At 38.4% G+C, this 23,095-nt stretch overlaps 1 protein-coding gene across 7 annotated transcripts; it reads right to left on the bottom strand.

Moving 5' to 3' along the window:
• Positions 1 to 590: 590 nt before the first annotated feature.
• LOC148739288 (uncharacterized) lies at positions 591 to 21,263 on the bottom strand. Of its 7 annotated transcripts, none has more exons than XM_088749786.1 (13): positions 21,116 to 21,263; positions 20,515 to 20,808; positions 19,884 to 20,019; positions 19,284 to 19,356; positions 15,306 to 15,410; positions 13,679 to 13,743; positions 12,115 to 12,237; positions 11,558 to 11,642; positions 6,497 to 6,622; positions 5,475 to 6,010; positions 3,492 to 4,816; positions 2,595 to 2,740; positions 591 to 2,222 (listed from the first exon to the last, which is right to left on the bottom strand). In XM_088749786.1, the coding sequence occupies exons 2-13, from the start codon at positions 20,796 to 20,798 to the stop codon at positions 1,939 to 1,941; spliced, it is 3,288 nt and encodes a 1,095-aa protein (XP_088605912.1). In that variant the 5' UTR covers positions 20,799 to 20,808; positions 21,116 to 21,263; the 3' UTR covers positions 591 to 1,938. The 7 variants fall into 7 exon arrangements, 6 of the variants coding, with proteins under 6 accessions (XP_088605912.1, XP_088605911.1, XP_088605913.1 ...); XM_088749785.1 differs by having other exon boundaries at positions 21,067 to 21,250; XM_088749787.1 differs by having other exon boundaries at positions 11,558 to 11,612; positions 21,067 to 21,249.
• Positions 21,264 to 23,095: the final 1,832 nt, after the last annotated feature.

Raw genomic sequence — 23,095 nt, 5'->3', positions numbered from 1 at the left:
AACAGGCTTTCCCGGATCGCACAAGCGAAGAATTGGATTGTAGTTACGAAAAAAACACAAATGACGGACAATTTGAATCATATTGCCGACGAAGAAGAGTCAGAATGGCTGAAAAATATAGATCCAAGTTCATTAGAAGAATCGAACGAAGAAAAACAGCATGACGACCAGGAAATTTCTTCATTTAATGAAGAAAATAGAAACGGCAACACAACAACGCGCCAATTCCGTTCCGCTTCGCATACTTCTGTCACACACTCCCTGTAAAATAAATATCCACGAAATTCGCCCGCACTGAAATAACAGTTTCGCGTGCTGGATAACAAATAACTTATTAGACATTTTGTTGTGTAGTATCGCTGAGTATTTTTTACGAGTTGTGCCGTATTTTGACGAGCCCGTAGGGCAAGTCAAAATACAAATAACGAGTAAAAATACTCAGCGATACCACACAACAAAACGTCTAATAAGATATATATATTACTTGTCATGGGAAATTCATTGTTCTTGTAAGCTCACAGTTTTCTTCAACCTCTGTACTGAGAGAACATTGTGGCTCAGAACTGGCAAATATTTCGTTAACTACTCGGTTCTGTAAAACACAAGATTCTTTATTCGCGCACACACTAATCCAAGTAATAATAAAATGTAGAGTCAAAATTCACGTGTTTTAGACCTGCGGGCATTTTGCATATAATTACGGTCACACTACAATATACACTAATTAGCAACGATTCTGTTGTGATAAATCTAAATGGCGGCGTGAATTGCTGATTATGCAACATATTTAGGCATGTTTTTTTTATGTGTATATTCATTCAAATTAAATATTTACCAGATAAATTATGCTTGAAACACGAAGAAGGCATACCAGTTGGTTTTGTTTACGTATATTTTTGGATGGTCCTCAACTTTTAACTATGAAACAAATCCAGTAATGAAAGGCCGAAGTTGCACAGTATGTCTAATATACAGACAAGGATTGGAACAGTCTATAGATAGCTGTCTGTGTTAAGTATATTTTCACTGAATATTTGGTTAAAATCGAATTTCGTCATGACGAATTGTTAAAAAACTACTCCCTGAACACCTCAACCCATTCAAAATCTATGCTGAAATAGACCAATGAAATGCAAGTTAAAGTGTTGAATTAAAAACTTACAACAACATCTTTATTCTTTTTAATCTTCATTAACACATAATTTGGACTGCCCTGAAAATAGCCACACTGATCTAGGCAGGCTGGTGAAATATTATGATACCATTATTCTTTCAATTAGCATATACCACACAGAACACTGGTTGGCCAGTTCAGAAGTGATTAGCTTGCCCTATTCACAAACAAGTGGCTGAAGAGAAAAAAGTGCATCTCAAGAGTTAAGTTTCCAGACTCTCTTTTAATATATCGACACAACTGAAACATTTTTTTTTTGTTTTTGCGTTGTATTGACAAAAAATTATTCACCTCATTTTTGGTGAAAGTGGGGAATATTTCAACTTTTGTAATTATTAATAATCACTGAGTAATGATATTTTTAAAAATTAAAAATTATTTTTTTCATGAGTTATAAATAACGAATTATCTTTTTACTATACCCTGTGTTTTTTCTTTATCATTATTACTTAAAGGTTAAAGATAACACCTGATATTCTGATTGTCTTAAAACATGAATTTGTGGTAATGAGGGGATTATTTAATGACAGTGACACTTTCTGCTCATTTCTCCAAACAGGGGAAAAAGTTCCATGGCTATCGTCAATTCTGAACTTTGGAATTTCCATGTCTTTTAGGGGGACAATACAACACGACACAACTGAACTTGCTTCAACCGTTTGTAGAAGATTGCGTTATGACTGGATTGAAATGGATGAGGTCATGCAACAGCAATGGCTAGTCACGCAATTTTAAGAAGTATGGGAACTATTGTTACGGTTTGCTTATGTTTTAAAAGTAATAAGATATTCCGGATAGCACTGCGCCTCACGAAATACAACAAAAACGGATGGATTTTCCGTGTTGTCCACTACAGAATCAAACAGAACTTCTGGTTCATGGCAGGGTATAGCTGGAGGTACCAGTAACCCTCTCTGACCCAGGGTATAGAAACCCACAACGACTCGAGCCAGATACATGTGTCTCAGTCCGTTGCTATCTGGGGCAGTGTACCCCTTGGAATAGGAAGCTCTAGACGCGAAGTACACCCCATTACCAAAGACCGCTCCTGAAACAAAACAACAGAAATAAAATGTAAAACCGGTTTGCTCTGACCACTAAGGATTAAAATCTCCAATCTAACGCTAGTTCACGCCAGCCGACCAAAGTCTCGCGCCTAACTGGAATAATGAGATAAAATATGAGTAATACGAAACAAGAAATGTCGATGTGATAGAAAATGTCCTGTTTTAGAAGGGGGAGTCCTGGGAAGGAAGTTTTGTCAGAACTCTTGGGAAGGGTAAGAAGTTCTCGGAGTCTTCGGCGCGGATGTGGTCGGGTCCACTCCGAATAATTTTGGAATCCACTCAAGATCAAGATGTCTTGCCTTTTGAGAATATAAGGGAGATATGGTGAACATACTCCTATATGGTGAACATACTCATATTGTGCCAGCACCACCGGTGCTGTAAAACATGTTGGCGACGCTTTGGTACTCCATCTCCGGCAAAGGAAACATGGTGACCGGGACTGGTTTTCCGTCTGCGAAGTACGGTTGTGTTGACCAAGAATCTGGAGTGACAACACCTAAAAAAGAAATGGATGCTATGGTTAACAAATAGATGCCATGTTGCCGTGCGTCAATTCAGTAATACATCACATACGACGTAAAAATGTGGTAAGAACAAGGAAGTGACAGACAAGGCGTGGTCGCATGTGCCACGGATAGTCTTACCTCGTTTTGACGTCTTTTGTGATCTATTACTGTACAGACCCACGGCAACATGAAAACAATTTGTTTGATATGATAAATTATAACATAACCTGAGTAAGGCGCGCGCCCTGATTGGTCAATTCAGAGTCCAACATTTGCCCATGGGTGTACGCTGCTCGCGTGAGCAAATGCAAAAAATAGTTTCCGCGCGCTTGTCTTTTTCTGGTCCGTATGGTTTCAGTGTTAAATAAAAGGGAACTCTTTTGCTACAATGTACCAATGTTATGTTATAAAACAAATGGTAAACAACACAGCGAACACTATTGAGTTATGGTTGCACTTGGGAGGTTTGCTAGGCACTCAAGAAGTTAGAGACGCTCTCGGCTACCGCCTCGTGCGACTCTCGTGCATCTTTTGTGTTTAGCAGCAACCCTCCCGCGTGCGTCCATAACTCAATAGTGTACGCTGCGATGTTTACCATTTGTTAAAAGGCAAAATCTTGACGCTGGTGACATCATCTACGCGTTTGTCCTCTGATAAATCATAAGTAAGAACCAATCAAAATGCGTTGCCTGACGAGACCAAAAGGGAAAAAACTTGACAAAGAGACTCCCTCACACTCACAACATAAAGCATCTTAAGCACGAAAGCGTACCAGTTTCTGTGTGTAACTTGCGACTTAACCGGAGGGGTGGATATTTCATGTCACTCGACACAACGGTCATAGACTTAAAGTCCACTTTGTAAGTGTTATTATTCATACAGAATGCAACTCCATCTTGTTTCTTAGTCCAAGCCTCTTCAATCGTTGAGCTGACTTTCTCGTTGACAGCAATCTCCCGGTCAAGAATAACATAGTGCCACTGCACGTATTGCGCCATCAATTTACGCTTTTCAAGTACTTGCTGATTTTCAATGAGCCGATCGATTTTCTGCCGAATGCAACTCACAACCAAACAAACATCGTCCCAATTCCCGCTTACAACAATAGTACTGTTGTGCTCATCTTTCTTAAGGTCCGTGTCATGTTTTGATGCCAAATGTCGAAGCCATGCCCTGCAGCTTTGAATCAAACGAGGCACCTCTTGGTGAGTTACTTTTTGGACTGTGCAATATTTCACAAACTTCCCACGTAAACTGTTCATGACAGTGGTAACACACTTCTTGTCTTTGCCATACACTCGAAACTCCGCCGTCGCAATCGGCGGAGTGTTTCCGTACCCTTCATGAAATGCGACATCCACAGGAGTCATCGCAGTTATGCAGTCTTCCTCCTTAGGGGGCATAGAAAGTGGGAAAAAGCCCTCAAGGGCTTGAATGGGGGCGAATTCATTTTTCATCTCATCGTGAAACGTCGAAAACAGACTTTCGTTGAATAGGACAATTCTTATCTCTCTGATTGTCCGTGGAGGCGACTCAAGAAAGCTCAGAATTGCCCTTGTAAGAACCCGGGCTGAGTTTGTTGGTGACAGTCCCATGGCCCCCACGCCTATCGCTGGCAGAACTATAGAACCCATTCCTCTTTCATCTGCGAACTTAAGGCCCATTTTCACACTCATCTGAAGGTCCAGGATCTGCGAAGAACCTGGGTAAGCGATGACATGTATTAGATTCTTACAAGGGAGATCCCCAGCTCCTGTCATTACTATGTTGCCGGGGAGCTGCGCTCCATCTCTGGAAATGATACGCTTGCACTCTTTACGGACAGACGGACCTGCAGTGCGGTCTATATCTTTGTTCAACTGACCACCTTCCTTCAGCTCCAGTGTATTGGTATTCATGATCAACAATGAGTCAGTCATTTCTTTCGTCACATCACCCATGCACACGCATATCTGTGTGTTCTTTATCCATGTGCTCCGACTGGAATCTTCTGACAGTTCATGGAGGGTTCGTTTCCAGCTCCTCTCGCGCCAAACATTCTCGTCCACAACTTCGGGCGAACCCATCTGTAAAATAAGTACCGTCGTTAGAAAAAAATCTTCCATTGTTCAACAGCTGTTTTAGTACCGGGTTGTCGCGACATTCGCATTCGCCTACAAAACAGCGTGGGTGATGTAGTCACCTAGTGGTAAGCGTTATGCACAACGGGTCTGGGGTCCGTTTCTCGAAAGTCCCGGTAACTTAACGGGTCCGAAGCCATGTTTTAAAATCAATATTTAAAGAATAGCAAAGCAATTTCTGGCACCCAAACCTGTCCTTTTTGTTTCTTTAATTGATAGCTTTACTGTATCATTTTCAAAATTTTGAAATCCCCATTTTGAATAAAAACAGAACAGCTTTATGGGCCCGTTAATATACCGGGACTTTCGAAAAACGGGCCCCAGGCCCCAGTTGTATAAAGAGCAGATAACGCTCTCCAACGGGTAAATCGCTAACGTTATCCACTGGCTAGAGCTTTATCCGGTGGATAGTGTTATCCAACTTTCAAACAACCAGGGCCTGGTGTTTTGCTTTGTTTTTTTTGTTTTTGTTTTGTTTTCTTAGTGTTCTTAGAGGAGGATGACTCTACTCCTCCCCCTCATTCTTCTCTACTCCTCCCCCCTCATTCTTCTCTACCCCATCCCCCCTCATAGTGTGTTGTATTAACTCAGGTTGTATACTAACATGTGTTTTGAAAACATCCGAGATCCTCTCAAACTCAGCTGAGGCACTGTCAAAGCAAGTTTGGATCTCGTCACTGAGGTCAGCCCGTGTCTTGTCGTCAAGTATCTCTATCAAACAAGAATGTTTCCTCTCCACAGAATTCAAAACGTGCTTCCCAATGCCATCGGTGAAAAACTTCCGCAGACCTGGCAGTTTCAAACGCACGTTTGCAACGATTACGTGACTCGCAACTTCAGCGATGAGTGCGTGAAAAGGACTCGATCTTTCTTCCGTCACACCCGTGAGTGTCTCACGGAGTTGATCCTCATCTTTCAACCGCGCCAGGTTATTTTTAAGCTGTTTTAGAGTTTTCTTGTGGGACGGAAACTCTTTTCGACCGTACTCCAATAAATACTTGTAAATAGCACTTTTTGTGTCGTCCAGTTGCCAGTGCATATCCGAAGCTGAACCATATTTCACACTGAACACCTCCTCTGGCTGTTCTTCAGGTATTGGTTGCATGGGCTGAGGTAAACTGCTACGGGACTTTGTTACGTCTGCGAAAATAAAAAAACAGGAATTCAGATAACGAGTCTTTTACATTCGTTATCATATTATACTTCTTCGTAAAGGGAAAGCCAGTCGGGCCTCAAATTGTTTCTTGTGCCAAGTGAAACGTCCTTGACCAACTTGCTTAAGTGGAAAGTGCACTGGAATTGCGATCGAAGGTCCGGGTTCGAGCCGTAGGATCAATGTTTCTGTCCCTGGACAAGACACTCGCCTCTTAAATGCCTCTCTCTTCCAAGGAATACAAACGAATACCGCGAAAATTGATGAAACTGCGCATTTCTTGAGGGTTTACCCACCGCCAACCACTTCGGCTCCTTTCTACCACGGACTAGCAACCCAATCAAGACTAATGCTGTATCAGCTCATGTTAAGAAAGGTGAGATAAGCTCAGGCAGTAAGAGGCAAGTGAGCTTTGGCAAGAACTAATTGAATGGTAACCTACCAACCCCCTCCCTCCCTTTTTGAAAACCTACCTTTTTCAACGTTCCAGTATGATATTTCCGAACCTAGGCCCCAGCCTTTCCTGTGCACCTCCTCGGGTTGTTTCTCAGACAATGACTGCGTAATCTCAAATAACTCTTGTTGGGATAGAACTGCATCTACGAAAAAATACAACAAAGAAATTTAGAGAAAGTAACTGTTTCCTTTTTTTTTTAAGCTAATCAATCTTTTACACCCTGATTTCAGTATGCATATTCCCCCATTCTGTTCTCTTTACATTTCCTAAGGTGCTGACAAGGAGAATTTGTTTAACAATCAAAAGTTCCTTCTAGTTTGGTGATTATTTCATATATTCTCGTGACCTTGATGTTTGATTAAGGGGTGGAATTGTTAAGTAAAATTAGATGCCAGTCACTCTTTAGGGACAATGGGTTAAGTGAAGACATTAAGGGTGAAAAGCAACGAATCACTCGGGAAAAGGCATTAGGATAGGTTAGGGTTAATTGCTTTAAAGTTACTGGCAGATGGCCTCGAGAAAGCTGTTTTTTCCAGGGACGTCTGCAAAGCTCTTTCACTGAGAGACCGAGTGGGGGCGAAGTTTCAAATGCTAGTATTCCAAATGGTTTATACGTTTCGTAAGTATTTTACAAGGGGAAATTTTTATAATTTGCTTATGTCCGAAGGGCTTAAAGATCAGAAAAGCCGATGTCCTGCCTCGAGGCAGGCCATATCTCGTCTTATCGCCTTAAAATAATAATTTTTGTTTTTCCTCTGTCGCAACGTCGATCAAATCTGAACTACTAGAAAAAATTTGGATTTTCGCAATTCTGCAAAGACAACACGTGTGCACAGCTAGCTATCAGTTCAATATTTTAGTCACAGGTTTTCTCGACACACGCTTTATCTGGTCCCTATGGCGAATTTCAACCCATACCAATTTACAAATTTGCACTATTCACCTAATTATTTTCAGTATGGGACTAGCTTGTTTTCACCCTTTGGCTCGCAGATATTATCCCATTTTTTCGCATCCGTCGACGTCGGTTTAAAGCGGCAAGAGCCAACAATTGCCGCTGGCGAGTGTTGTACAATGCGTACAAACCAATAAGGTTTTGTAGATTGAACAAATTAAACAGAGAATGAAGAAATGTCGCTAAGAAAACTAGCACCAGGTTCATGTCTACAAAGTTTTATTTGGTGCTCTTTTCGCGCGTGAAATATTAAGAGTTGACAGTCTGGTTTCAAATATCATTTCTGTCGAACAAGTGCGACCTCCATGACTCCCGTGGTGTAAATGTCGCGACATATTTGTAGGACAACTTATGACGTTCATGAGATAAGAAAATCATTGTGAGCAGTTTTTAGTCGTTCAGAGACTTCGCGTAACGTTGTTCTGCCTGCTTTTTTGAGTAATAAATTCTGGAAGAAAACAGTGACAGTGTGGGCTCCTCACTAATTCCCCACACCCTTTTGAACAGCATCAGGGGCCAAACGGCTTTGGTTAAAATCGTTTATTAAGCCTTGGCAGTCGCGTAAAGCTCCCAACCGGGAAAGAGTACCATGTAACCCCATACATTAATTATGCATTCTACTTTGTCTTTCACGACAAAACTTTAAATTTACAAAGTCTACCAGTCTGAATGCATAATTATGGAAGGCTGGTGATATGGTACTCTTGCCAGACAACCGTCATTGATCCAATGAACAAAACAGACTTTGTGGTTGTAATCTTAACCGAAAGAGCACCTTTTGTCGCCAGAGTTTTTTTTTTTTTTTTTTTTTTTTTTTATTGTCGATGAAGAAACAGACAGCATTGTTTTTTTATTCATTTTGTTTGTTTTTTTTTTTACTGCAGTCGTCTCCAACATCCGCCGTGACGTACCACTTCCTCTACTGATAGTGATGTTATTGATCTTACAACTCGCACGGTTATGAAAGCTGCCATGCATTTTCAAAGTCTGAATTGTAATGTTACTTCTGCGATGATTTAACATCGGTATCATTCCGAAAATCGAGAAGAGTTCTGCTTTGCAGCCGCAAAAGCCAAGTTCATGAGATATAGAAGAAATGAAGTGAAACAATGCATTTTAAATTCCACTAATAAATCACGATTGACGTGAGAAGAAAAAAAAATCGCATAATTTTTTAGTGGTCGGGTTTTAATGTCAGTGTGCAAATTTGTCGGCAAGTACTGCTCTCTCACCCGCGAGCAACCCTTCCGCTTCTCTCGTACTCTTCTAACATCGCAAGTGCATCCAGACTCGACATACGCACGCTCATACAAGAAAAACCAAGAAAAACACTTTCAGTGGCGGTCTAAGACTCGGAGAAGGGTTCTGTTTTTCAAATTGTTGCTATTAGCTCCGTGCATGCTGCAGTTGCAGTTTCCTTCAGAGCAACTACTCTGATGGTGTCAGTTTTCAATATTTTCTTCAACTGAATGACAGAAATTTTGCAATTAGAACTGTCAACTGAACTTGATGGGAACTTTCAACTGAAGCAAATCGCAACCGCACACATCGTGATATACTCTCAATTCCAGAAACGTTGATCCCAAAAATGCTCATGCAGATACTTAATCAGTGATTCACTTATTTTGCATTTCATGATAAACATTTTTGGTATGATAATCCCTTCCAGCTTCCTTAAAGCGTACTTTGATTCCATCATTCACCACTTGGTGCACATGTGTACCCAAGAGCCATAGGGTATCATCCTGCTTTATGAACGCAGTTTTTGTAGTGTCACGTTCTTGCATGCAACCATACGAACACAGACATATCGTAGACAATCATATCTCAATACGAAGCTTCATTGGTGATACAAGCACGCGAGGTACGTTATTGCAATTTAGAGAGGATTTCGGGTCTCGTCGGATGTCACAACTACATAACGAAGCCATTTCACGCAGTCTCATCAAATATTTTGTTATTTGCATTTAGAACAATTATTGATATAAAACTAGCCGACAATTATCCGAATGAGACAGAACGCTTAAAATGTAATTACTCTGGCATATGGCTAAAATTCAGTCCAAGACAGACGTGAAATATGTCATGTACAATAAAAATGTAAGAAGCTGTTAGGCGCTCAATCTTGAGTCCCCTGTCAAAATATCGCTCAGTGTAAAGTAATTAATGACAACGGTTAAATAAGAAAGAAAGGCGACAAATGCGGATTCTCATCGACTACTTCGAAAATAATTTGACTGGATCTGATTTTTCTAAGATGTGTGAAACAGTTGACGGGACACTTTACGTCTAAAATTAAGTTACTTACTCATTTTTGCGCTCTTGGTAGTGATTCCTCGCTAGTTTTCTAAAATTCCTCGAGTCGATAGCCTTCGAATGTAAGGAATCCTCCTCGGCAAGCACGATCTACGTAAAGCACGATCTACGTATTTCCGAACCTAGGCCCCAGGATGGGGATCCAATTTGAAAAAGGGAATTCTCCCTAATGTTATTTAGGTTGGCATCCTGGGAGTCTTCTGATAACCTTAGTTTCTTGGTTATAATGCACACGGCTTTTGCAAGAAAATTCTGTCTTTAGGTGGAAAGCCAAATCTTAAGATCACAATTTTAGCAGAACTTACAGTTGAAAAGATCTTAAGATTTGGTTGCACAAAAATACTTAGCTATAAGATGCACTCCAATTTAAGCACTAACTTTCCACCCGAAGACAGAATTTTCTTGAAAAAGACCTACGCCTTATAAGCGAGAAACTACAGTAAATTTTGAGTCAATCTGTAAAGTTGACATACCCTAATAATTTATTGCTTCCAAAGTTTTTCTAACAATTTATACCTTTGGGTGAGTGACCACAATATCAATAATTAGTTATGTCAAAACCCTGAAAAACTTGAAATGTTGACTGCCAATAGAACCACAGAGGTCTCCTGCAGTCTCAGGAGACTGATCTTTGCAAAAACACACTAAGTGGGTTACTAAAGTTACCCATGACAGACCTTTCGTTCGGTTCTGCTGAACCTCAAATATTGATTTCAACTCTTTTCTTTCCACTTAAAAGTGGCTGAGGCATATTGCAACAAACCTTAATAATTGCTGATCGAGTGCAAGCAATTATGGAGTTTTCTCCTTTTGATCTTTCTCCTTTCACATTCTAGCTTTATACTCAGAGAGATACTAAAGATCTTCACATGCAAACCAAATCAAGAGATGTTTACGCAATTGATTGAAATTTGACGGCTAGTACAGGGAGGCTTTGGGATTTTTGGTTTTGCGGTATTGACTGTTTTTTGGATCGGTTTTTTGGTTTTTGGTCCAAAAAGGTTCGGTTTTTCGGTTTTGATTATCAGAGCGGTTTGTGGATTTTATGTGTTTTTGCATTCGGTTTTCGGTTTTCACGAAAACTCTGATGTGGTTTTCAGTTTTTCCTTTTTGACCCCTTTAAAGGCAAAAATGTAGTGGTTTTGTCAGGTTTGCATGTGGTTTTCAGTTTTGCTGCCTTCTTTCATCGGTTTTTCAGTTTTGGAGGTTTTTTTCTCCGGTTTTGCGGTTTCCCAGAGGCCCCTGAATGCCCCCCTTCTAGTATGAGGACGTTTTGCCACAAGAAACTCTTCAGAATTGAATTCACTTGAGATGACATGTTAGAATTGGTTATAAGTACACTTTAGAAGGCCTCAGTTCAAAAATATGTTTTTTTTTAATAACTTGGGTGCATTTCAATATATTACCAACATTTTTCTTGGAAACTAAAGTTAAAATAATATTGCTTAGTTAAACATGAAAAAAAAACCCTCCCAAAAATTAGCCCTCAAATGTCTACCATATCCTTCACTACCATTTTTTAGAGATGCAGATCTTCAATTACGAGCGAATACTTGTATTCTGTTCATCAATTTATCTTAATTAATAAACTGCTGTGATTGTAAAATGAATTAATTAACAATTATTAAAAGGTGATCATAGATCAAGAGCTTTTTTATACAAGTTTTGCCTAATTTTGTGCTTAATTAATTCTCCCAAACTATAAAATAAAAATTAACTGTGGTCCTTGTATACAAACAAAGTTGATAAATCAAGTATATATTTTTCTTTTATTTTTAGTCCATGTGTGCCAAACTACAGACATACCTGATGAATGAAGACCACATTGAGATCCCGGTAACAGATCAGCATGTACTGAAATCTGACAAGTATTACCTGAATCAAGAATTATCTAAACAATGCAACACATAATAAAATATTAATTGCTTCTACAGATAAATTCAACTATGATGGAGAAAATTATCAATTAAGGAAAGAAAGTCATTGATATCTCATTATCTACAAGAACCCTACTGCACAAAATGCCCAATAAAATATGAAAGAATGTCATCACAGTACAATTGTATCAAACATTTACATAGAATCTTATTCTTTATCAGTCAATGCAAGTCTAAGCCCAAAGGTACTGATCTAGGAGAGATTCAATGCTAGTCAATCATAATTGAAAAACATTACAGAATCACTGTAGTCCCTTTTACTGGTAATAAAGTTTATGATTTACTAATTAGAGATGAGAACAATTTATATCAATATTTATATATTCATGTACATACATGTAATAGTCATTCCCTGTAGATTTTAAGTCAAAGCATCCCACAACTGCATTTAACTAATAATAGCTACAGTCACTATTAACAATATACCTCTGAGACTACTTTGGCTCTGTTACATTGATCTTCTCTTGTTCTTTGTTGTTCTTTTGTTGCTTGCCCAACATAACCCAGGGGTGGAGTTGTCTCTGGTACCCGTGACCATATAACTGGGGCCTATAAAGTAAAGTTTCAAGTTTTGCTCAGGTTTTGATTGGTGCAAGTATCATCATATAAGGGAAGACACTGAGGGTTTCTTTCATTTGTGGGCTGCCCTTATTTGTGGCGTGGTTTCTGTACACTTCAAAAGTAAATTGTTTAAGCACAGTCATTTTAGTCATGACACTGTGCAAAGGAACCTGATAGGTTTTTTTCAATTATTTTAGGTCAATTAAGATAATACCAGTCATTAGGTTATTTTAGATAATTTTAGGTCATTTTGAACAGCACTCAAGGTCATTTTAGGTCAGTTTAGATTACTGGTAGTTTAATTTAGGTCATTTTAGCTTATATTCCTTGTTTTAGTATCCATGGAAATACACTAGCAATAGCAATAACAACAGCATTTGTATCAAAGAGTGCAAGCAAATGCATGCAGTGAATGACCAAAGACAAATTAAAATACTGGCGCATGCATATCCCAAACCACTGTACCTGAGTGTGTTATATTTTACTAATGGAAGTGCATTATTACTCCACCTTTGAAAAGTGCTAAGGCTGTGCTCTAAGAAACATTGAATGGAGCCCAGTGCTCTGAAACTGTGAAATCCAGGAAGAGTAAGGCACCAGGGACCACCTAGCACTGCTAGACCACAGCCCTGCATATATAATTCACACCTATTACATGCACCTAAAGAGTGTAAGGAGTGCTGCAGCAGGCTACTCTCCATGCACATACAGATCACATGACTTGTGAATACATTACCCATGGATGGATCATGCAATTCCTGAATACATACAAGGCTGTGGTCTAAGAAAAATTGAAGGAAGCCCAGTGCTTTAAAACTGTAAAATTCAGGGTGCCTAGCAATTATGCTTTTTATGAGAAAAACTAAGATTCCCGGGTCACCCAAGAGCAAAAGTAAGGCACCAGGGGCCACCTGGTGCTGCTAGACCACAACCCTGACATATTAGATGACTCATAACAATCCAAGGTATTGGACAGTGAATAGTTAACAACTATTCACCCAAGTGGAGGTGGTTATAGTGGTGGATATTTACTGAGCCACGAAGCAGCAAGGTAAATATCCTCTGCTAACCACCGACACTGAGGTGAATAGTTGTTTTAGTATACACTAAATCAGTGAGATAACATACACAGCTTTCATTAATTTAAATGATTTCTTCGCTTGTCACTGACGCAAACTGGTACGCCATTTTTCCCGAGTTGCTCAGAGGTAAATAGCAAAGGATATTCGGAGTTTGACTAGCCAATCAGAGCGCGCCTTCAATGCTATCCACCATTTTAGTCTATACTTATAATAACTATTTGAAAAAATTTAATATCAGATACGACCTTGCTTCATTCTTATTCAATCTAAATAAGATTTTGAGGACATGACTTGTTAATGCACAGTCACATTAAATGAAGGCCTGTTGTAAAAAGAAAATTAAATACCTCAAGTGAAATGGGTTGCTGATCTGTTCTTTGTTGGGAAGAATCAACTTGTAATATTCCATTCCCTATTTATATAAAAATATGTCTCATTTTAAACTTTAATTGTCACCCTTTGTTATTCTATAATAAATTGTCCCCTGGCTATAAATCATTTCATTAACAGCCTCATTTCCAAGTTAAAATAACATGTCATATACTATTTAACTTACTAAAGTATTTATTCGTCTATAGGCTGAGCAATTTTTTCACAAAACTTCACCAAAACCTTGAAAATTTGAGCTACAGAAGGGTCCTCAGCTTATAGCCAAGTGTTTTCCTAAACAAAAATTTTGCAAAACAGCAAATTCAGAAGAAAAATAGATTTATTTGTCTATAAGCCAAGATACCGCATGCAGTGTGGATAATCATATCACCACCTCGTCACTATCACAAACTGAGGGAATTTGATGGTCTGCTCTTCAAGATCATTTGGAAGGAGCTGTGCTAGCTGGATTGTCTTTGTATGAAGGTTGACAGAATGGCACCCTTTCCACTTTTGGTACCAGCCAAAAAGAAAAATTACCTTGGCTTCTCTGCTCCGTAAACCGGTCAAGTAATCTCTCATCCAACAGTGGATATTTCGGAGTGTAACGGCCTATCCTTGTGCATTTTGCTGACATCTCGAGCTCTCAACTAAAAAGGTTCTCTTGATCTTTCCTCTCATTTGTTTTCAACACTGACAATAAGTTTACAATGTTTTTCATTGTTTATGGCAATACTGCATAAAAAAACTCTTTTCTCTTTCAAAACTTTTGCGCTCCATTTCAGTTTGTTTGAGAATGGAATTCTCTGAATAATATCGTCTTGGCTTAAAGCCAAGTAGTTTCAATTTACATGTTTTAAGAACCTTCCCGATTTAAACAGCCTTTAAAGTTTAGGGTCTCGCCTTATAGCCTAGTTCAGCTTGCAGACGAATAAATACAGTAATATATTACATAGTACCATTATAACAAATTTTCATTGTGGGAAAGAAATTTCTCCTCTGATCAGGACAGTTTTAATAAGCTTATCATTTGCCTTAATTCTCTATGACAAATTAATATTTGCTCTTGAGGCATTTATTTCCTATAGAGACCAGTTCCCAAACGCCTTAATTAAGTCGTTATGCCAATTTTCACATCAGTTCACTAAAATTAATGTCTCTTGGGTTTTTTCGCTAACATTTTATATGATTTCACTGATGTACTCTTTAATTTTTTTTCCTTAAAACTGGCAACAAAGGAAACGTCAATTGTGTCTATATGTCATGTAAGATGGGCCAAAGAAGAAAGAAATGTACCAGACTTTCAACTTGAGTTTTATTTGAATTTATTTGTATCTGCATGTAAATGACCTAACTCTGCTGGAACTTTTTTCCAAGTTCAAGTTCCAATGACATGAATCACAATGAAATTATTACATGTTCAATGACATGATTAATGTTAGATAAACAACCTTGGATATGTTGGCAAACTCCCCTGAGACAATGGAAAAGATAAACAAATGCATTTAATTTGTAACCTTTAAGTTTGTTTACAACTTTGGTTGTATTAAGGGGACATGCACACACTTTATAGCATATTATAGTGAAATCATGATATTGGATTACCTTGCTCAATTTGGTTGGGACTTGACCTTAGAGATACAGGTGATCCACTGGGATAACTTTTTCTTGATATAAGTTTAAGTCTTTCAGAAGCTGGTAAAACTGACCCTATAAATGAAAAAAAGAAAATGAAGGCAATCTTATTGTAGCACCAATATCAATTCTAATTTTAAAAGGAGTTATGGTATTCATATATGAACAAATTTCTAAAGTCAGCAGCCTATTTAAATTCATTAGTCTGACTTTAATCATGAAAGCAATTAAAATACATTTACCTCTATCTAAATTTGTATTTTTAAGTGGCTTATAGTTTGGGTGGTCATTTTAAATAAAGCTAGCTTGAGAACTGGGGGCAACATATCTAACTCCAGGTAAGAGAGAGCCTTCTAAACTGATTATCTCGTCACTATGAAACCCATCAGTGGTTACACACAAGGCCTCATATGCATGCTAGTTTCAAGAAAACCCTAACAAACCATACATCATAAGAAAGCTTAATTAATAAAAGCAGTTTACGATAAAAATATAATTTAGGCAATTTTTTCATTTAGGGAGTGTCAGGAGCTGGTAAACAATGGTAATTAAACTGAGTGGGGTGCAATTTGGGCTGAAATCATATGAGTGATTTCAAAATCGAACAAGTACGCAGCGCGAGTTCGATTTGAAATCACAAGTATGATTTCAGACCAAAATTGCATGACACAAGGTTCAATTACCACTTTATTACATCCATTTTGAAATCGACCAAATACAGGACTTTAGTTAATTCAAATGTTTTACTGAGATGTAGTTTTGAGCCGGTTTTTAAATAAAAAGCGGAACCGGAAACGCTTTTACATCTTACTTTGTACGCAAAACAGAAAGACTTTGATGTCATGTGTCAAAAATGCAGTCAAGCATAAAATGATGTGACTTAGGGTAAAAAATGGTGTGATTTGAGAATAAATCACACCAATTAGAGCCAATCAGATTACAGGGACCACCAGTGATTTCAAAATGGTTGTAATAAGGCATGAAATCACTGAGCGTCCATCTATTGAAATTTATTGGGTATCGGATCCCGCAGCACAAGCAAAATGGCTGCACGGTCTTATCCAATAGGCATCAAGCATCAAAAGAGCGTCAGGCTTTTCTGATTTTCTGATTGGTTGTCTAGATATCTGCATCTAACGCTAGAGTAGCATAAGAAAGGTGAAGTGTATTGCCAAAAATAGACATCAAAATTCCAATTTGATCTGGAAACAGTGGACAAGAAGAGCCACCCAGTGGGATGTCCATTGCTAAATTATTATTTATCTATAATTTTATTTATTAGCAGTAGTTAATGAAGAATTGAAGAAGTCATAAGTGAAAACCATCCTTGGAGACCCAGGGGCTGTGAGTCGATTTCAAGTTGGAGCAGAATAGCCCCCTGGGCACATTGTCTTACAAGACTAGTCCCAAATGGTTGCAGTTGCTCTGGCATCTGATTGGTGCCAGAAAATCTTTCTGTTTTTCTTCCCAATCAGAGTGAAGTGTGCTTTAGAGTCCTTTTGTGTGTTTTAACACGGACATAGTTATACATGCAGTCAAGAAGCTTCTAGTTGCATGCCATGTTTGTTTGGGCCATACGACAGAGCTTTGCTTGAGGTGAAAAGTTTCAGTCTCAGCACAATCGATCAGATTGTCCACAAAAATCTCATCAGAAATTATACTGAATACTTTCGCAGGTATCACAAGAGAACATGTTTAAAAGTTTGTGAGGTTAAATTCGTATAAAAACACAATGGTTGCAGGTGTTGATATGTTGCTTTAAACGTTAAACAAGATGTATAAGCTTAAATCTTAAGTTTCTAGATTTTTTGTATAATTTGCTGTGACTGAAACTTTGCCGATCCCGTGAAGTTATTTCGTCGCATGGGTCATGCAGGTATGTCAAGCAACTGGCGCTTATGCTTAAGTAGCTTTCTGTGCGAGCTAAAATCTAATCTTCGCTTTGTAGTAAAGTCTTTCACAATATGGCCAAGGTTGCAGAGAACGTTAAGTTCGTGGACAACCTCCAGCAAGCGCTTAGAGAAAGCTTAGCTGTGTTTCCAGTCAGCTACGTAAAATCTGAACAAAAACTTATTATCAAGAACATCGTGGGAAGGAGAGATGTTTTTGGACAGTTACCAAAGGGGTTTGGAAAGAGCTTAATCTTTCAACTGCTGCCTAGAGTGTTCAAATTCTTGAGCTCGAAAGGCCACGTTTTCTCTTCTAGTGCCTTGCATGGTCATTGTCATTTCACCTCTTTTGTCAAATGTTGAAGACCAAGTTAAATACCTTTGATCATTTGGAATTGATGCTGCTTTCATTGGGGAAAACAAAACCAAAGACCAAGAAATGTTGGATGGAAAGGGCGGGTTTGCTTTATTGTAAATGACTGTCAGCTTAGCACAGGGTCATCTACCCACATCTAATAAACAAAAGTTTCTACTCTTAGCTTTTCTTTTTTTTCAAGCAAAGATTAGATTAGATTTTGGCACGCACAGAAAGCTGTGTAAACACCAGCTGCTTGACATAACCTGCGTGGCCCATGCAACAAAATGACTTCATGGGATTGGCAAAGCCAATTACAATTACAGCAAATTATACAAAAAATCTAGAAATATTTAAGCTTACATCTTGTCTAACGTTTAAAGCGACATATTAACGCCTGCAACCATTATGTTTTACACAAACCTCGCAAACTTTTAAACAGGTTCTCTTGTGATACCTGCAAAAGTGTTCGGTATAATTTCCAGTAAGATTTTTGCGGACAATCTGATTGATTTCTCTTACATTGTGTGCTGAGAATGAAACTTTTCACCTCGAGCAAAGCTTCATTGCACGGCCCAAACAAACATGGCGAGCAACGGAGCTTCTTGTATAATTACGTCCCTGTTAAAACACATGAAAGGACTCTAAAGCACACTTCAATCTGATTGGACAGAAAATCACAAAGATTTTCTGGCACCAATCAGATGCCAGAACGGCTGCAACCATTTAGAACTATAATCTTGTAAGACAATGTCCCCAGGGGCTCTTCTGCCCTAACCTGAAATTGACTCACAGCCCCTGGGTCTCTGAGGATGAGTCAAAACATGATCCATCAGAAGACAGTTGAACTAAAAATTTCAACTTGAAATCATGTGTAACTTTTGTAGTGTAGAATTAAGACAACTATCAATTAAAAAAATGTCTTTTACTTAAAATTTATTTATTCTATCTATTGGCGGCAGTAGAAAACAAAGGATTGAAGAAGTTATAATTGGAAATATAACTCCATCAGAAGAAAGTTGAACTAAAATTTTAACTCAGAATTAATCTTAACTTTTGCAGCGTGGAATTAGGACAACTATCGATTAAAAAAAATATGTCTTTGCAAAACCAAGGAGAGGTGACTAACAGACCATGCTTGTGATTTTAATGACCACTCAATCAAGAATCAAACTTGGAGGATTAATAGCTTTATAAACAGGTTAGAAAAGCTAAAAATATTAATTTGTGAAATTGACTTGAATTTTACGTAAATTATGAAAGAATTTTGGTTATTATTAAGGATACATGAAAAGCCAATTTTTGAGTGACTAAGTTTACATAGGGCTATTAAGGTGGGTGCCCTACAGGTGGACATAACAGTCAGTAGATTCAGTCAATTAACTGAGATTGAGAACAAGGAAAGTAGTTAATTGACATTTGCAAATTAAAACCAAAGTTTGTTCAACACATTTCAGGTTGAGAAAATCTCAAGAATACTTTATAAAACAAGGTAGGAAGCCTGGTGGTGGTTTAACATGAGAGATAAAGTGGAAGAGAGAACCCCTCTCAAACAAAAGATTGTTTCTATTTGTTTTTGTAGTTTTGAGAATGCCATATTAGATTAAAATAAAATTTATCTCTCCTAATTATTTCAACTGCATCCCCTAGCCTATGGTCACTTTAAGGGTATGCCAATTTGAACATTAATTAACACCACCTCACCTGATGAAGTTGGTCCCAGATATGCCACTGTTGGATCCCCTAACCTCGTGGGGATTCTTCCTGACTCTGATGTCTAGTAAACAAACAAAAAATTAATTGGGGTTTATGACCACTGCTGTTTAATAGCTGTATGGTAACACAGGGTCCAAAACATTTGTTTTAAGCCCCATGTAAGAAGCTGTTAAAGAGTTCTTCATTCATCAGATAAGAAAATTGCTTGCCAAAGAGGTTAATCTGCAATTTTTATATCATCAGTTGAGTACAAAAAATAAAATTTTTTGTTGCTTCTTTTAAACAATCGCCACGATGTAAATTACAGCACACACAAAAAAATAGTTTCAGGGACTTTAAGAGAGAAAATAATGTATGTCTTCTCCCAAACAACCCGAAAATTAATTTTGAGATTGGACACTAAATTAAGATCTTGAGAACTATTCCAGGAAAGATAACTAGCCTTAAATTCTGGTCACTTTAAGTCATCTTTCAAGGCACTCAGCAATTTCAAAGGTTGTTCAATCAAACAATAAGAAAATTTAAAATAAAAACAGATGTAAAGATGAACACAAATGATTGAATATATGAAGTACTACAAATACAAACCTCGCCAAATACATAAAGGGCAGAGTTCCCTTTTAAATGTTTTTTAATCATTGCACCATTCCAAAGTCCACGATGCTGACTTTCCGCATGAAAATCCAGCATTGTTCTGTTATCTTTGGCTGATGCACAGGACAATCTAAAAATTTGCAAAGACAATAAAGACCGGGTTGATCGACTAGCTGACACAAATTCGATCTTGCCGCTTGGAATGTTTTGACTTAATTAACTATACACGCGCCGACGAGTCTTGAACAAACTTGAACTACAGGTATCCTCTAGACTGCATGTTATGTATCCCTTCCCTTTTTCGAGTTTTTTTTTTTTTTAATAATCCAATAATCCATCAGCTATGGAAGCTCAGACAACTGCTACATGCACTAAGGAGCTTAGAGACCTCAACTCGAAGGAGAGCGTGTTGTTTATATTTGTGGTAAACTATATCAACCTAGTTACTCTAGACTGAGTTATACTCAATAACATCTTGGGAATTTCATGCTGTTCGTCGATAACGTTCCTCACAATCAATGTGTAAATAACATAGGATTCTCCCATGAGCTTGAAACGCTTTTCATTGATACGACCCATCACCAACTATCTTGAACGTACAAGAAAGTGAGCACAATATCATTACCTTGCACAAGGGCGCAAAATTGGAAAATCATGCAGGAGCCGTTCTTTGACTTGCATTTCTGTCATCTCTGTGGTAAATTCTATATTAGATTTGTATTGTCCCTTGTCGGGTTCATGGATCCTGGCCATGTCCATATAAATTGGCATCAAGACCTGATCGTTTACGCAACGAACGTCGCTCTCCAGCAGGACAACTACATTTTTTTTGTATGGGTCTGTTGTTTTGAGCCTTTTGGGAGTTGGATGCTCTCCTCTTCCTAAAGCATCCCTTTCTTCTTGCTCCATCCTTAGCACTCTGTTATAGGAGAGAAAAGTTCAAAGTTTTTCACAGTAGAAAGGACAGAAGTATCATGGTCAAGTTTCGACTAAGAAGCTTCCAATCCTAAAAACATTAGCCTGGAGGTTTGCCCTCCCTATATTTATGCCTCACACTACACCCCTTTCCACCGTTAAGCTCCAGGCAGTCCCAAAACTATCAGAAGACTTTGTAATCTACATAAACATAGTTTTATCTTAAATTAATTCCCGCTCCAGAGTTCTTTCCCACACTTACAGCTTATATCCAAAGCTGAATACTTTTCCAAGACCAACGTCTCACTTACGGTGTAATCAAACGATGCAAATTCGATGTCACTCAAATTGTTAGACCGATAAAAAGTTCCATCGTCATTTGATGAATTGTTGGACAAAATCACTGTCGTAGCTATATGCACAAACACAGGTACAACTAACTCAAGAGCGGAAATTTTTGGATATACGTTGCGCGCGCACCGAATAAGTCGTACGACTCCAGTGACCTGTAAATACATCCACGTGGTCGCTAACAGAGCCTAAAATGTTTATTTCTCGAAACAGAAAAAAAATGGTATTTATTTGACAGTCGTGAGGTACTATAGACACATTTTTACAAAACTGGAAATACTATGGGGTTAGAAAAATCGTTTGGTAATATGTGTTTGTGTATACCCCAAGAAACGGAAATGCGACCGATGGTGACCTTTCGTACAGCCAGGTGTTCTCTCATAAGCATAAATTAGGAAACGAATCAGGAACGAGGATCGAGGAATGGTAGGGGAGGGATCGGGCCAAATGGGAAAAAAAAAAAAAAAAAAAACGCGCAAGATTTGATAGGTCACGCCGAGTGCAATTTTTTTTTGCGGGGGGGGGGGGGGGAGGGAAATCCACGCAGCGATCAAACATTGCCGCCAATACCAGGTCGCTTCGCGATCGCGCGGCCTCGAACTTTGGTGACGTTGAATGAGATTTTTTGTTTTGTTTTGTTTTTTTTTTTCCCAATTTTGTAGAAAAACTAGACGCATAGCTGCGTGAACTTGGGCTTCTTTTGTTTGAAGTTGTTGTGAAATATGATAGCGCCGTGGTTAAATTTTTTCGATGAATAATTAAGTCAGCGTGGCAGACCCAATTTATTCGAGTTGAGAGGATTTTTACAGATAGTAAACTAAGGAAACCGTGAACACTTATCTTCCTGAGCTATTTTTAACGATCTTGTTTGAAAAGAATGCAAGATATTGGTGAAACTTGAGAAATATTTCGTATTCTTGAATTGTGTGAAAGAAATATTTCATACACAGGTGTTCACGATTTTCTTAGTTTGACTTTGGTATGTGTATTATTTTCTTGCACCTTCAGTCAAAGAATCGATACAATAGAGTGAAACGTGTAACAATAAAACAGTAACAATGTAACTCGAAATTAAAGAACTCTATAAATATTCTTTGTAACTCTTCTAACCTTCACATAACGACGTAGCAGAGAGGGCTTCGGTATGCTTGGACGAATACGCTCATAAACAAATTCCTTCTCTGCCGGCTATCTTTAAAATAGGGAATGGGGAATGAGGAATGAGGAATGGGGAATGGCGAATGGAGAATAGAGGAATGAGGAATGTGGAATGGGGAATGGGGAATGGAGAATGGGAGAATGAGGAATGGGGAATGGGGAATGGGGAATGGAGAATGGGGAATGAGGAATGGAGAATGATGAATGGGGAATGGAGAATGGGAATGGGGAATTGGGAATGGGGAATGGAGAATGGGAAATGAGAAATAAGGAATGGGGAATGGGGAATGAGGAATGGGGAAAGGGCAAAGGAAAATGAGGAATGGGGAATGAGAATGGGGAATGGGGAATGGGGAATGGGGAATGGGAATGGGGAATGGGGAATGTGGAATGTGAGATCTTTAAAGTGAGGAATCTTTGAAAGCGGGAATCTTTAAAATGGGAAATCTTTAAAAGCGGGAATCTTTAAAAGGGTGAATCTTTAAAAGTGGGAGTCTTTAAAATGAGGAATCTTTAAAAGCGGGAAGCTTTAAAACGTAACAATTTTTTTTGTTGTTGGATAGCAGTGGCACTCGATTATTATTATTATTATTTTTTTTTTATTAGCCTGAATGGTAAGTGAGCCATCAGCCCTATAAGTAATTATGACTGAATACTCTGACCTACATCGTTTTCCGGTATTATCTTCAGGGTTCAAATAACAGCCTGCTGCTGGCGGCAGCTGGAACTTTTAACACACTCTGGCAATTTTTTTACCAAAGAACTAGAATTTTTATAGAAAA

This window comes from Stylophora pistillata, chromosome 2, assembly GCF_964205215.1.
Source record: "Stylophora pistillata chromosome 2, jaStyPist1.2, whole genome shotgun sequence".
Classification (NCBI taxonomy): Eukaryota; Metazoa; Cnidaria; class Anthozoa; order Scleractinia; family Pocilloporidae; genus Stylophora; species Stylophora pistillata.
Note: the sequence above shows the minus strand (reverse complement) of the source record. Positions and strands in the feature narration are given on the sequence as shown.